The 13,403-nt window shown below is 38.9% G+C and overlaps 4 protein-coding genes across 10 annotated transcripts in view; 3 read left to right on the top strand and 1 right to left on the bottom strand.

Moving 5' to 3' along the window:
- The first annotated feature begins 316 nt into the window (after positions 1–316).
- LOC146501874 (inactive Rho GTPase-activating protein 11B-like) lies at positions 317–2,746 on the top strand. 4 transcript variants are annotated; one of them, XM_085133580.1, is made up of 8 exons: positions 353–586; positions 665–761; positions 1,101–1,357; positions 1,560–1,711; positions 1,868–1,912; positions 2,018–2,185; positions 2,266–2,356; positions 2,601–2,746. In XM_085133580.1, the coding sequence occupies exons 1-8, from the start codon at positions 411–413 to the stop codon at positions 2,674–2,676; spliced, it is 1,062 nt and encodes a 353-aa protein (XP_084989706.1). In that variant the 5' UTR covers positions 353–410; the 3' UTR covers positions 2,677–2,746. The 4 variants fall into 4 exon arrangements, with proteins under 4 accessions (XP_084989708.1, XP_084989706.1, XP_084989707.1 ...); XM_085133581.1 differs by having other exon boundaries at positions 354–586; positions 1,805–1,912; positions 2,266–2,363; XM_085133579.1 differs by having other exon boundaries at positions 355–586; positions 1,805–1,912.
- fmn1 (formin 1) overlaps positions 1,804–13,403 on the bottom strand; it is a 36,659-nt gene continuing 25,059 nt past the window's right edge. For all 4 annotated transcript variants that reach the window (XM_085133561.1, XM_085133562.1, XM_085133564.1 and 1 more), the window contains 4 exons: positions 11,353–11,404; positions 10,722–10,871; positions 10,087–10,168; positions 1,804–9,860 (listed from right to left, as the gene is read on the bottom strand). In XM_085133561.1, the coding sequence (XP_084989687.1) occupies positions 9,816–9,860; positions 10,087–10,168; positions 10,722–10,871; positions 11,353–11,404 (329 nt within the window). In that variant the 3' untranslated portion in view covers positions 1,804–9,815. The remainder of the gene's footprint in view (positions 9,861–10,086; positions 10,169–10,721; positions 10,872–11,352; positions 11,405–13,403) is intronic.
- Positions 3,335–7,896, top strand: scg5 (secretogranin V). Its single transcript, XM_085133590.1, has 6 exons — positions 3,335–3,469; positions 3,875–4,100; positions 4,797–4,946; positions 5,231–5,343; positions 6,527–6,580; positions 6,793–7,896. Exons 1-6 carry the CDS (start codon positions 3,398–3,400, stop codon positions 6,919–6,921), a joined length of 744 nt encoding a protein of 247 aa, XP_084989716.1. The 5' UTR covers positions 3,335–3,397; the 3' UTR covers positions 6,922–7,896.
- Positions 7,999–8,830, top strand: LOC146501872 (gremlin-1-like). The gene is made up of 2 exons (XM_085133594.1): positions 7,999–8,112; positions 8,275–8,830. The coding sequence occupies exon 2, from the start codon at positions 8,283–8,285 to the stop codon at positions 8,820–8,822; it is 540 nt and encodes a 179-aa protein (XP_084989720.1). The 5' UTR covers positions 7,999–8,112; positions 8,275–8,282; the 3' UTR covers positions 8,823–8,830.

Below are 13,403 nucleotides of genomic sequence, written 5' to 3'. Positions count from 1 at the left end.
TTCACACTAGCACTTATTAGTATCACTGCGATCAATACTGAAAGATCTCAAACAGTATTTGACTACAACTTTAGAAACAGTCTTCTGCACTTTTACAAATGTTTGTCGTACATGTGGGGAAATACTGCTGAAACACTGCTGAAATAAAGATGTTGTGAAACTGAAACACCCACTTCCGGAAAACAAGAATTACTGTAAAACTTTTTCAATAGTAATCTAAAGTGACCCACGTTTTACACCACTCCTGAATGCATCACTTTTCCTTCAGCGCTCACTTCCTGTGTGGCAGGTGATACGGATTAGAATAATAAAGCCCACCTCCTTTACTCATTACTGAGTTTGCAGAGATTGTGGTACCACGGTGAAAGGCCCTTAATGTGCTTAGGTTTTGCTTTGCTTCCGGTCAAATCATGAAGCTTACAGACAGCAATGTCATTCGGTTCCACCTTCAAGTCCTTTATGGGATCTCTGTGAAGAGTCTTGAGAAGAAAAGGGAGAGACTGATGATCAGCGGTTCAAAGATCTTTGGTGTTCCTCTGGAAAATTTGCCCAGGTGTTACATTCCTGAATTTGGGCTTGTACCTTGGTGAGTGGAAAAGGGAAATCATTAAATGTAACTTGGGAGAAACACTTCTAAAGCTTTGCTTAATAATTTGTGTCCCAGCTTTTTGGTGGACGCTTGTTCTTTCCTTCTGGAGCGTGGTGGGACTGTGGGCCTTTTCAGAAAACCAGGCTGTCTTGCTCGTATTAAGACACTCAGAGTAAGAGTCTCACTGTTTGTTTGTTTTTTAAGTCTTAGTTCCACAATATTTTCTGGAGCAATAGTGCCATCTAGTGGTTTAAGTCATTTTACTGACCTGTCACCTACACTTCTACATTTGCAGTAGTTGCCACATGTTTGTAGGGTACAAATGCAGTCAAATAAAATAGTTTTACGAATCCTCCAAAAAGGGTGTGTTTTTGTTGAAACTGTGAATGGGTGTTTCTAATGTTAATTATATCTATTAAACAGTTTAATCTGGTTATACATAGACAAACTACTACAACAACACTACATGCAGTTACACTCTTTTTTTTTGCTCTTGTTGTGTCTGGTTTAGGCCAAACTGAATCGAGGAGAGAGTTGTCTGTCCACTGCCCTCCCCTATGATGTGGCCACTCTGATCAAACAGTTTTGCAGGGAGCTGCCAGAGCCGCTGTTTCCCTCGGAGCTTCATGCAGCTCTGCTCAAAGCTCAGTCTCTGCCCAACCTACAGGACAGGATGGCAGCCCTCCAGCTGCTGTCCTGTCTCCTTCCTGCAAGAAACGCCTCCTGTCTGCATTACATGTTCGACTACTTAGCAAAAGTTTCCCAGAGGTATGAAAGGATTTTTTTTAATTAAACTTTAGCAGAAATTAGTCGCATACACAAAAAGTGCCGATTTAAAGTCCTTTTTGTTTAGGAAACAAGTGTTGCTGTCAAAGCTGGTTCTGCCCCAGGTTGTGTGCTTCAGATGGAAATAACACGATCGTTCAGGAGACCTGATATTGTTTTTCTTCACTGTATGTACTGCTGTCAGATGCAGCGAGAACTTGATGACCAGCTCCAACCTGGCTATAATCTTCGCTCCGTGTCTATTACCCCCGCCAAACACGACAGAGATGTCTGAAGGACGGCTTGAGCTCAGAGTTCATGTTCTGCGCACCTTCATTGAAAATCCTCATTTATTTGGTAAAAGACCAGTTATTTGGTGTTGATAAACAAATTTCCAGTGGCTTTATATGCAATGCTTTATGTGCAATGTTTTAATCTGTATAACAATAGGTGTGATTCCCAAAACTGTAATCGATAGTATGGAATATCTGATGAACTTCCATTTTGTGAAAGATGTTGGCTCCAAGAGTAGAAGTAAAAAGCGGCACAGTTTCAAAGGTAAAAAGACCACAGAAGTTACTGAGCAAATCACTCTGTTCAAATTATGTTTAACCAGTTTTTACTATTTGAGTTCTCAAGCTTAAATTTCTCAAACGCATGCAGGAATGCGCTCTGTAGAGACAGTGCCCTTGATTCAGGGAGGGTCAAAGCTCAGGCCACCAGAGCAGAGCCACGGGTCCACATCAGGAGACAGACCAACGCTGAGGAGAAGCCTTGGCCTGGATTCTTTCCCCAACATCCTTTTGTTCAGGACCTACATGCCTTCAGCAGGTAATTATATGGCGAAAGAATCAGACTGGAATGTGTGAGAATATTTTATTTGTGCAGTCTAATCTAAAAACCGTTTCTAGATCAAAGCTTCAGGCCTGCAGCAGCTTTGTTGGATGATGTCATTGCAGCTGAAAAAAAGTTAAACAAGATGCCACAAGATGGTCTAAAAAGGTAAACGGTAAAGGTTTATAAATTTAACTTCAGTGTTCACTCTAACATCAGTGACAAATTAGAGAGCTAAGGCTTAGAGTTGATGCTACTTAGTTTCAGCATTTGGTTTCAAGGAGCCGCTTCAAGTAAAGCAAATGTTAACTGTAGAATAAACCATGGTGCTTATTGGCTTTGGCCAAATGCGCACTGTCTGCTGTGTATTTGTTCAATGTGCCTCTGTGCTTTACATATGAATCATCACCAGGTTCACCAGAGGTGTCGATGGTTCTCCTGCAGGAAAACTAAAGCTCACGCTTTGGAGAAGACGCTCGTCACAATAACTCATGCTTGTTTCCCTAAAGTCAAGACCTCTGATCAACCAGCAGGTTGACAAGAGTGGTTTTGGGGGGGGGGGGGGGGGGGGAGCGGGAGCTATGTTTTATGATTTGTTTTAGTTTTTTTTTTATTGTATTTATGTAACAAGAGACTGAACAATGTATGTACGGCTTTCCCATACATTATTCATTAAATAAAGATATATTTTTAGTCTCTCTCCTTTCCTAAAGTCAATTTTATTACATTTTCTGTGCATTATAACCGAACCCAGTTTTGAGGAGTCCCACTTCCTTTCTTTATTGTTAAAAAGAGAGAAATTATTGTGAAATATAAAAACATGAAAAACAGAGTAGCCACTACTAAATGGGAAAAAATGCATTTGGGCTCGGATTTGTAGCGTCAGTGTAGAGCTCTCGAGGAGTAAATGGCACTTTGTCGCAGCCAATGGGAAAAGTGGATTTGCTGTTTCCGGGCAACTGCATCTGAACCGTGAAACGAGACGGATGCAAGGTTGTAAAATGTCCATGTATGAAGACATCAGAAATCAACTCTTCAAAACAAAACGAGACAGAAAATTAAAAAAAAATTCACCAAACGCTGCCCATAAACGAATAACGCGCAGAACACTGGTGAATCAACTTGGAACAGAGTGAATTTAGACGAAAATCTGTGTTTGGCTTTTTGTTCCTCCGCGTTTGTAAAGCTTTATTTTGAAGATCCGGAAATATGCGTTTTCTTTGTGGACGACTTGACGGAGGTCTCCCTCAGCAGGCAGGGTTCTCCTTAAACGCAAACAAGGTAAGGGGAAAATGCAGAAATCTGATTTTTGATCCGTCGCGAGTCCTTTGTAACAACAATAAATAAAATCTATGTAATTACATGTTTACATTGAGTTTTATAAGTGAAGCCGTTTTTGGTTGATGGGGAGCTATTTATAGGCTTTTCACAACGGCCTTAATGGCTCTGTTTACAGAGTAAGTGGCGCATCAAAGATTTATTCATTTTACAGACCACACGCCTTGTTGTTTTTGTTTGTTTGTTTGTTTGTTTTACCCACAATGACATTCAATTCAGGCGATTTTGTCGTATTAGGAATCTTTTTTATCCACAAATAATTGCGTATATGTTTATAACAGGAAAATCATCCGTGTTTGTACATGAATAAACATCTGTGGGCTTCTGTGTGTGTGTTTCTCCCTGTAGATAACGAAAATGGGCTCGGCGGTGCGGTTATCGTTACTCAGCCTCCTGCTGTGCCTACAGCTCGGCAGAGCTCCAGCCCGCAGTCCCCGTACGGCTGACCAGGTGTCTGAGGCCGACATCCAGCGCCTCCTGCACGGTGTCATGGAGCAGCTGGGCATTGCTCGGCCCAGGGTGGAGTATCCTGCACACCAGGCTACCAACATTGTTGGGCCTCAGAGCATACAGGGTATGTTATAGATTTATGAAGGATCTTCTAGTTTAAGAATATTGGAAGCAGTATTCCCCACCACTTCATCTGTCTTAATGTGGTTTTTTTATTATTATTTTATTTAATTTTATTTTTCAAATTTTCATCTTGTGGATAAAATCTAATAAAATCAAAACTTGAGGAAAACTTGAAATTTTCAGATAACCTGAAATATTGACTTATGGATGGGTAAAATGGGTAACAGATTTTCATATCCCCTTGAGACCAGAAAAATACTGACTGCTTAAACCCAACGGATATAAACATTAAGGCCATCATAGCTGGAAAAGTGGCAGGAGGGATCCTTGCAAGCCTAAAATTAAAAGTTTGTTTTTATTTGCAGTTTTTCACCCCTTACAAATGAAGCCAAGTGGTTTAGTCTACACCGTACTCTTCAGCTAATTTATTCTATCAAAGTGGACAAGAAGGAAGAAGTGGAGAGGGAGAGGACACGCACTCAGTGAGCTGTTAACAAAAAGAGAGACGAGTCTATGAATGGTTTAGCTATCAGTAGTTGTTTAAGACAGTGAAGTGGTGTCAGATGTGACTCTGCGTCTATGAAATAACCCACCACAGCTTAGCACGATTAGAAAACAATCTGCAAAACCATCAGTCTTTTCTGTCTGATGACATTAAAAGAACACTAACAAAAGATGGCCATGTTTTCCCCACCAGGTGGTGCCCATGAGGGACTGCAGCATCTAGGCCCCTATGGAAACATCCCCAACATTGTGGCAGAGCTCACAGGGGACAATGTTCCCAAAGATTTCACTGATGACCACAGCTACCCAGACCCACCAAACCCCTGTCCCCTGGGAAAGACGGGTAGGAATTCTTCCCCTGTGCACAGTATTTTTTAAAAACACACTCATTTCTGCAGAATCAACACAGGCCTTTTATGGGGCTAATGGAAAATGTTGCTATTAATGCTGTTTTTAAGAATATGCATAGTTTTTCCATCTTCTTTTTGGCCTTTAAGGAAGTAATGACATAAATAAGTGCATTAATCACTTTCTGATTCACTGCTAGCCTTTTCCAGAACACACATGGCTTGCCTAATGAACAGAAAAAGTGACTCCCTCTCTGCTACCTATTTATTGCATACACAGCAGCAGATGGATGTTTGGAAAATGCTCCTGACACAGCTGAGTTCAGCAGAGAGTTTCAAAAACACCAGCACCTGTTTGACCCAGAACATGATTACCCTGCCCTGGCAAAGTGGGTGAGTACAAAACAGGACCTCAGGAATCGATTAATTTAATTATAGACTAATTACTTGGTTTATTTTGATTTATTGATTTTAATTTATTCTACTACCCAGAGTCTCAGATTATTTGATAGCCAGAAAAAGTCCAGAACACAGAACAATTTACCTCATAATGAAATGAAAGAGAGTAAAGCAACAAAGTAGTAATACTGCATAAATATTTTTCAGCAGGAGATCAAATAAATGTGCATTTGGAACACCAGAGTCATCATGATCAGGAGCAAATCACAACAACAGTTGCCTCAAGGTGCTTTATATTGTAAGGTCAAGACGGTACAACAATACAGAGAAACCCCTCGAGGTTTTCAAGCAATCATTAATCGATCACAATCCACATCTCCACAGGCCAGGTTGGATGCATTAAAATCAAACTACCATAAAAACGAGAAGCTATTCATTTCTTTGTAAGGTGCAAACTTGCAAAATCAGATATTTTCCCAGTTTTAGTTTTGGTAGATACTGCAGACAGTTACGTTAAAATAACAAAGATTGGAAATAATGGAAAGCCCTCTTGATTGAATCATCACTTGGCATTTCTTTGTGCGCAGCTGGAATTCTCAGTCAGCTTTTCCCATATTGCTTCACATATTTGGGTGTTATTCACTATTAACCACATGGGCCACTTTAAGGTAAAGTACAGACTACAGATTGCCAACTGCATCATCTTACCTGCCAAACATGGCTCCTAATTAATTTGAAGTATTTGGACCATATTTGCTTTTTTACCATTTGAGGCTCATGTCAATTTTCCAAGGTCAGGAAAAAGGCCATCAGTGTCAGCTGTTTGCCAAATGAGGCTTATATAAGCCATTTTTTGTCATCGGAGATGGCAACATTGCAACAGTACTCATACTTGTGGATTCTGGCGTTCAGCTGCATTTCTAACCGCAGAAACAAAAAGTCAAGACTTCTGTTATTTGAAAGATCAGATAAAAGTTTCTTGTAATTAGCATGGATCCATTTCCCAGTTTGTCCTCTGATATGTCTGGTCTGAGGAAGTTACCCACTGAGAACACTGTTTTTATTCCCTAAAAAGACCATTCAGACAATTTGTTGAGCGTAACAAATGGACTAGCTGTAAGACAATGAATACATGATTTTAGATCTGAAATCTGCTTTTTTATTCTTTTATTTTCAGAACAAGGGACTTTTGTACCAAAAGCTGAAGGGTGGACCAAAGAGAAGAAAACGGGTATACTATTTCTTGGTTGTCTTTTTGCTTTTCCTGTGTGGGATTGTGTCTGAGAAATCACAAAACTGAGCACTCTGCACTGAGTTTAACCCCTGGTGGGAGTTAAGCCAAGAGTCACACTTTGAATTTCTGTTGAATTTAATCAGATGACATGCAACTTATAGACATGTTTATAAGTTTGTGTACAAACAGTTTTATGCTTGTGTCCACAGAGTGTCAACCCATATTTATTGGGCCAGAGGTTGGACAATGTCGTTGCCAAAAAATCAGTTCCTCACTTCTCAGAGGAAGAGGAGGAAGACGAACCTTCTGTCCCCGCTGCCAGCAAATCCACAACCTAAACTCCTGCAATACCCACTGCAATATTACAACATACTGTCAGATAAAAGGTTTTAATAATTTAAGCATTTTGGTTAACAGTCAGTGGGTCTTTGTGGGTGTTTTGTAAATGCTTTGTTTGATTGTATTGCAAAAACATGGGATCTGCCACCCTGAAACAAAATTTCAAGTTTTCTTTTGGTTAAAAATATAGTTATTTCTTGATCTCAGAGCTTTACAAACAGCAATTACAATGGACCTTGTTCTTTTTTTTTTTTTTTTAAAGATTGATAACTCTGAATTTTCTGGGTTAAGCTATTTTTGGTCGGTAGTTTGAAATCTTGCCTTGGCAATAAAATAGGTTTTCCCTGAAACAACTCTCTCTTAGCAGAAATGCTCACAAGTGAGATATAGGAATGAAAAAAGATCAGCCTGCCATGATATCTGTCATACTGTATTTATTAAAACACTGAAGATCTGGGCTCTTTATAGGGGGAAAAGGAGATCTCAGTTCATTTATACCAACTGTTTGCTTCTTTTCTTATTTTTAAGAGATGTAACACACTACCACATTGCCAGAGAATTAATCCTAAATCAACCCCAAAATAATAGAATATATGCTGTTAAATACTGATCTGACAGTGTACAATATATCTATCCCTTTATCATAACAATACTTTGTATAAATATATATTGATCCGAACGAATGTTATATCAAAGTTTTTCTTGGATGTACAGAGATTGGTTTATTAATACAAATTAATTTTGTATGTGACGAATTACTTTGGTGTCTTGTGTAAGAAGTGTATTTCTATTTCCAATCAAATACTTACAAGTAATTCTGGTAAAAGTCTTACTTTGCCATTCAAAGGATGATGGTGAAATAGTTCACTAAAGCATGTTCAGTATTTATTCAGTGGGTTGCTTCATCTTGTCTAAATGGTTGTGTTCTGTTTTGTTCTGTTAAATCGAATAAACGGTTTATCTGCATCAACAAAGTTTGGAAGAGGATTTTGATTTGCATTCACAGACAGGCAGGATGGAGAGGATATGGGTTTGGGGGCGTGTTCTGGAGAAACTCAAAATTGGATATCTCCTCACTGTGTAATCCATAAAACCACAACTGAGGACGGCGGACCTCTAGAAGACACGCATGCTGACTGGATAATTGTTTTCTCGCTAGGAGTTTTTTAAAAAACAAACCAAAAAAACAGGTAACTCCACTTAACAGATATTGGTTCTGAAATGTGTATAATATATATAACTTGATATAAAAATATCCACTGCTTGCTTCTGTGGTGCTTTATGTGTGCGTAAAAGTTGTGCGTAAATTCCTTTCCATCGAGGACTTAACTTTTGTTCCGTTTTCCTTTCAGATTCAACGATGCAGACACATTCAGTGCAGAGCTTTGCAGTCGTTTTGGCACTGCTACTCACCCCGCTGAAGAGTACGAAAGCTCAGAGCTTTCAAAGTGCGTTTCCACAGCCAAACAAACACAGCCCGAATGAATCGTCGACGTGTGTACAGCCCCCTCTTATTGGATTAATTTCTCGCGCAACGGGGCCAGTAACCTCAACATACGAAGTGCCGGAATCCAGCCAGGAAGCGCTGCACGTCACAGAGCGTAGATACCTGCGGCTGGACTGGTGTAAGACACAGCCGCTCAAGCAGACCATAGAGGAGGAGGGCTGCCTTCGCCGCACCATCATTAACAGGTTTTGCTACGGACAGTGCAACTCCTTTTACATCCCGCGGAACAAGTACCAGGACGGAAACGCCTTTCGCTCCTGTTCGGCCTGCAAACCCAAAGCCTTCAGCACCGTCACATACACCCTCCTCTGTCCGGGACAGACGCCCAGCACCAAGAGGAAACGAGTCCAGCGCGTAAAGCTGTGCCGCTGCACTACTATCGATATGGATTAGCCACAAACTAAAACATGCTGGCCAGTAATATTGTCTTCTGTGAAAAATATAGAAGGGGGAGTCTATTTTGCTTAAAAGGCGCATAGGTTGGAATAGAAAAGTGAGAAACATGCTTGAGCCTTTTTGGGGGGAGAAACAGTTGACCACTAAATCTGCTAAAAGACAGTACACACTGCTAAGTGGGAGATTCAAGTGTCACGTTCTGTATAAGGTGATAATTTGACCTGCAAATACAACTTTACCACACAATGACCAAACATCTGTCAATTATCAGTCGCTGCTTGCAGTTTTGTGAGTGTAAACAGACTTGGATGTGTTGGCGCATGCATTTGCAGACAGGACGTTTTAGGCCAATGCGAACCGTTGAGGTGCAGGCTGGTTTGCGGCAGTCCAGTGACAAAATTTGTCCAAACAAACAAAAAACCCAACAAGCTAATGGATGTGCAAAAATACAAGATGACTTCAGAGGTTGCATTGTTTCCACTGTGTGGGACATGGAGCTGAAGGTTTTAGAGACATACACTTTTATACATGCACTGCTAAAAGCCACTTGATTTCATGGCTGTGCATAATTTGTGTATCATTCATTGTAATGGCACTTGTAAATAAAACTGCATTCAAGCTATTGCATCACAGTTTTCTATGAGCAATGATTTTATTTGTGGAAAAATATTGTAAAAGATTTGATTTTACATTTTAGATTTGATGCAAAAATGTATCTGTCTATACACAGTTGAAGCTATTACTTATGTCTAAATATTGCACAGAAGATTTTTTTTAATATTTAAAACTTAAATATATGTTAGATGACAAGTTATAATATGGTTATAATATAAATCTTCCACTTAACAAATACAAGTAAATAAATAAACTACATTTTTCAAGGACCATGCATGTTTGGTACCCTTGCTCACATCCTGTTGGCTCCAGCTTTGTGAGGACATTATCCGGTGGTTAGAATGATTTGGATATGAACAATTTTTTTTGGTTTCTTTAAGTTGAAGATATGCTGGCTTCTTTCTGACGCAGTCGCTCTTTCTGTTGGGAGCAAATTTAGACTGGACTTAAATGAGAAAAGAAGACATTTCCAAAAAGATTTTCTATTACGTCGATAAAAGCAGCAATGCTAAAAAAGTAACTTTGCAAGAGAATTCCTGAGTTGGTATGAGTTGATCTGTTTTTCACATTTAAGGCCTAATTCCACAAATGTCATCTAAGGCTAATCTTTTTGCTTCCTCAGTAAATCAACTGATTCCAGTCTTACCAGGCTGCTGGGGTTGGTCTTTCTCGTCTCCACCTTCTTCTCTCCGGTAATCCTCTTCACTGACTGCTGAGCCTCTTTTAACCTGCAAAGTGAAGCATTTAGTAAATGAAAACACTCCAGAGAACCACAATGAGGCCAAGCTATTCTATAAATATGCAGCAAAAAGTAAAGTAGAGAAATAGAAATGTGTAAAATACTCTTTAAGCCTGCAGTTACAGATGCACCTATATGTTGGATGAACACTGATGCCAGCTAATATATAAACAATATCACCTTTACTGATGTCACTGCGAGATATTTGCCTTTTGTGTCAGATTAATGTTGGACTGGTTAAATGTTAAAAAAGACTAATAAAGAGCTAAAAGGATTCATAACAGTTTTCTAATATCAGATATAATTCTTATGTTTCATTCTTATGTTGCAATAATTAAGTGAAGAAAAACACATTGTTTTCCCACACAGGGTATCGGTAAGGTCTTTATTAGAGGATTACATTTCTTTAGTTTTTAATTTAGTGATTCCCCTTGAGGTGGTTTTTGTGAAACTGTTTACAAAGGGTGACACACACACACACACACACACACACACACACACACACACACACACACACACACACACACACAGCTATTACTTACCTCTCTTTAGAGATATTCTTGTTCTCCCTTTTCCACCTGGTCTTGAAGTCGGCAGAAAACTCAAACCAGAGCATGAAGAAATAGCCAGCTGTCACCTCCGTCTCCCCCGTCTTAGGCTTTAGCCCAAAGTACAGGATCAAGTCCTCAAAACTGAAAACAAGTATTTTAAAAAATCAAGATCAAAATTAAATTTTATCTTATTGTTTGTGTCTCCTCTCATCTAAAAACATAACCCAGGTCCTCTGCTTTGTCCTCCTCAGCACTTTGTTTCAGTTGATCACTGTAATACCTGTTATTACACTTCTATAACTTTAACAGACTTTTACCATTTAGCTAGTATGATGCTTGACCTGCTACTACGAAAATATTTATAGACATGAAAAAAAGACAAAAAGAGATAATAACAAAGAGTCACAATGTAGCTATAAGAAATGGAAAACAACGGGAATAACTTAAAAGGCAAAAAAAAAAAAGAGTTGCAAGATAATAAAAAGAAAAAAAAGGAGGGAAAATGGGAAAGTGATGAAAATAGACACAATATTATGAATTGATGAACTGCAAATAGCTCTAGGAGCCAAATTCAGATAGAGACCTGCATGCTGCACATGAATGAACAACTTAATTTTCCTACCTTTTTCGTACAGTCATCATCTGATAAGAAGCTTCAGCGTGCTCTTTTCGTGCTGTTAAAAAAGTGTGCAGGTAAAAAGTTTAGTTTTTGCAAGACTTTCCAAAAAAAAAACAAAAAAACAGTATATTTTAAACTCTATGGAAAGTCTGTGAATCTAATTATTCATAGTTACACAATAAGATCCTCTTGTATGATGATGACCTTGTCTAATGGAGCCAGACAACCATTTGGTCTTAAAACACCAATTATGCAGTCAATGGAGCCATTCTTGCTATTATGCCATTATGTCAAATAACAGGTAGGGTACTTGTTATCTGTGTCTGTCTCTCTGTACTGTTTTGGAAGTCTCCTTCAGACCCAGAACAATAAAAAAAATCAATTTTAAAAAGCTACAGAAATTACCCACTAATGAAATACTTTTGTAAATAAAGACACACCCTCTCATAAAACCCAAATTCCAGTTCTTGTTTGAAGACTTTTTTAAAGTCTCGTGGTTTAATTCACATCTATATTTATCTAAGAGGAAGAGAATGCAGGAGGATAAACTTCAAATCTTTGAACAAAAGATAAAGTCTTGGAAAAAGATCCTGCATGCAGTCCAATTGTCTGGTGTAGTTTTAGAACAAATAAAACAAATGGGAGACAATAGACAAAAGATGATGATCTGAATAGGCAGCTCTCTTAAAGACACTGATTTTGAAGCTTGATTGTGATACCTTTGTCACTGGGTGGGGAGGAAAAAAGATGGACGCTCACAAGAAGAATTATTAAGTATTCACTGAATACTCAAACGTGAAATGGGTCACTATAAACATTTTGCACAACATGGAATTCCTTGGCTCATAAGAGTTAACTGTTTTTTGCAGTGAAAGGGCTCCATAGAAGGCCCAGTGCCTGTGTGTCTCAGCCATTGCCAAATCTGTCTGATCCCTATCTGAGTGTCTAGGCTGTACTCTGAATTCATTCTGTCTCCCTCACATACAAATACCAAAGACACTCCATTGGTAATTTTCAGGCCACTAAAGACACAAAGACTACATTTATAAGAGGCAAGGAAAGACATGTCTTGATTGAATGACAAATTACTTAAAAAAAAAAAAGAATCAACAGCAAACAGAAAACAGGTACAAAGATATCTCTTTGAAGCAATGACTCTTGCTTTTCTATGAGGGCTGGGGGGACTTTTACATGTCTGTCGACGGTATGGCTATCTAATAATCTGCTTATGAGTAGAGGAAATAATTGAGGATAATTAAGAATGTGAAGAAGAGCAGTCAGTTTTTTAAGTGCAAGCAGGCAATTACATGTTAATTGCAGTAGAAGCTGCACAGAGCTTGGAGGATATTCAAAACAACAAAAATCTGTCTTTCAAAAGATTTTAACGCTTTTAAAACAAAATGTCTGAGCTCATAATGTCAAATATTCAGCGTGTATGTGACCGTACTTCTCAATCATATTTCAAAAGACGTGCACAACATTTAATTTCCTTGCTGGAATAATCATTACAAAAAATGTCATGGGAAACAAAAACTAAGTAGACTCCATAATTCAATAGCTTGTAGCACCACCTTTAGCAACAGTAACTAGAAGTCTCATTCTCTTAATGATAAAGTTATATAGAGGAATTCTGGCCCACACTTCTTTACAACACTGTCTGTTGATTGAGCCTTGTGGGCATTTGTTTATATGAATGTGTCTCGTTTTCTCTTACAGCTGATGTGACTGCTGTTTGTGCTGTCTTTGCTTTCTGCCACATGCTGCACTGTGCATTGTGACCAAACATCTCCACTTTGGTCTCATCTGTCCAAAGGACATTGTTCTAGAGGTCTTGGGTTTTGCCCAACCCTGGGAAGATTATAGCAGGGTCTCAACACGCCTGAATGACCCAGTCGAGGAAACTACCAGAACCTCTACTTTTATAGGGATCAATTAACCAAGCACCTTTTCTTCGCTGTATCTGGCTGCTAAATACCCTCTTAATTCCTGTGGAAGCACTGTGGGCGCACTCTTTTTTTTTAATATGACTGTATCTCATGGATGTTTTTACATAA

This window comes from Neolamprologus multifasciatus, chromosome 15, assembly GCF_963576455.1.
Source record: "Neolamprologus multifasciatus chromosome 15, fNeoMul1.2, whole genome shotgun sequence".
Taxonomy (NCBI): Eukaryota; Metazoa; Chordata; class Actinopteri; order Cichliformes; family Cichlidae; genus Neolamprologus; species Neolamprologus multifasciatus.
This window is presented reverse-complemented; position numbering and strand designations above follow the sequence as displayed.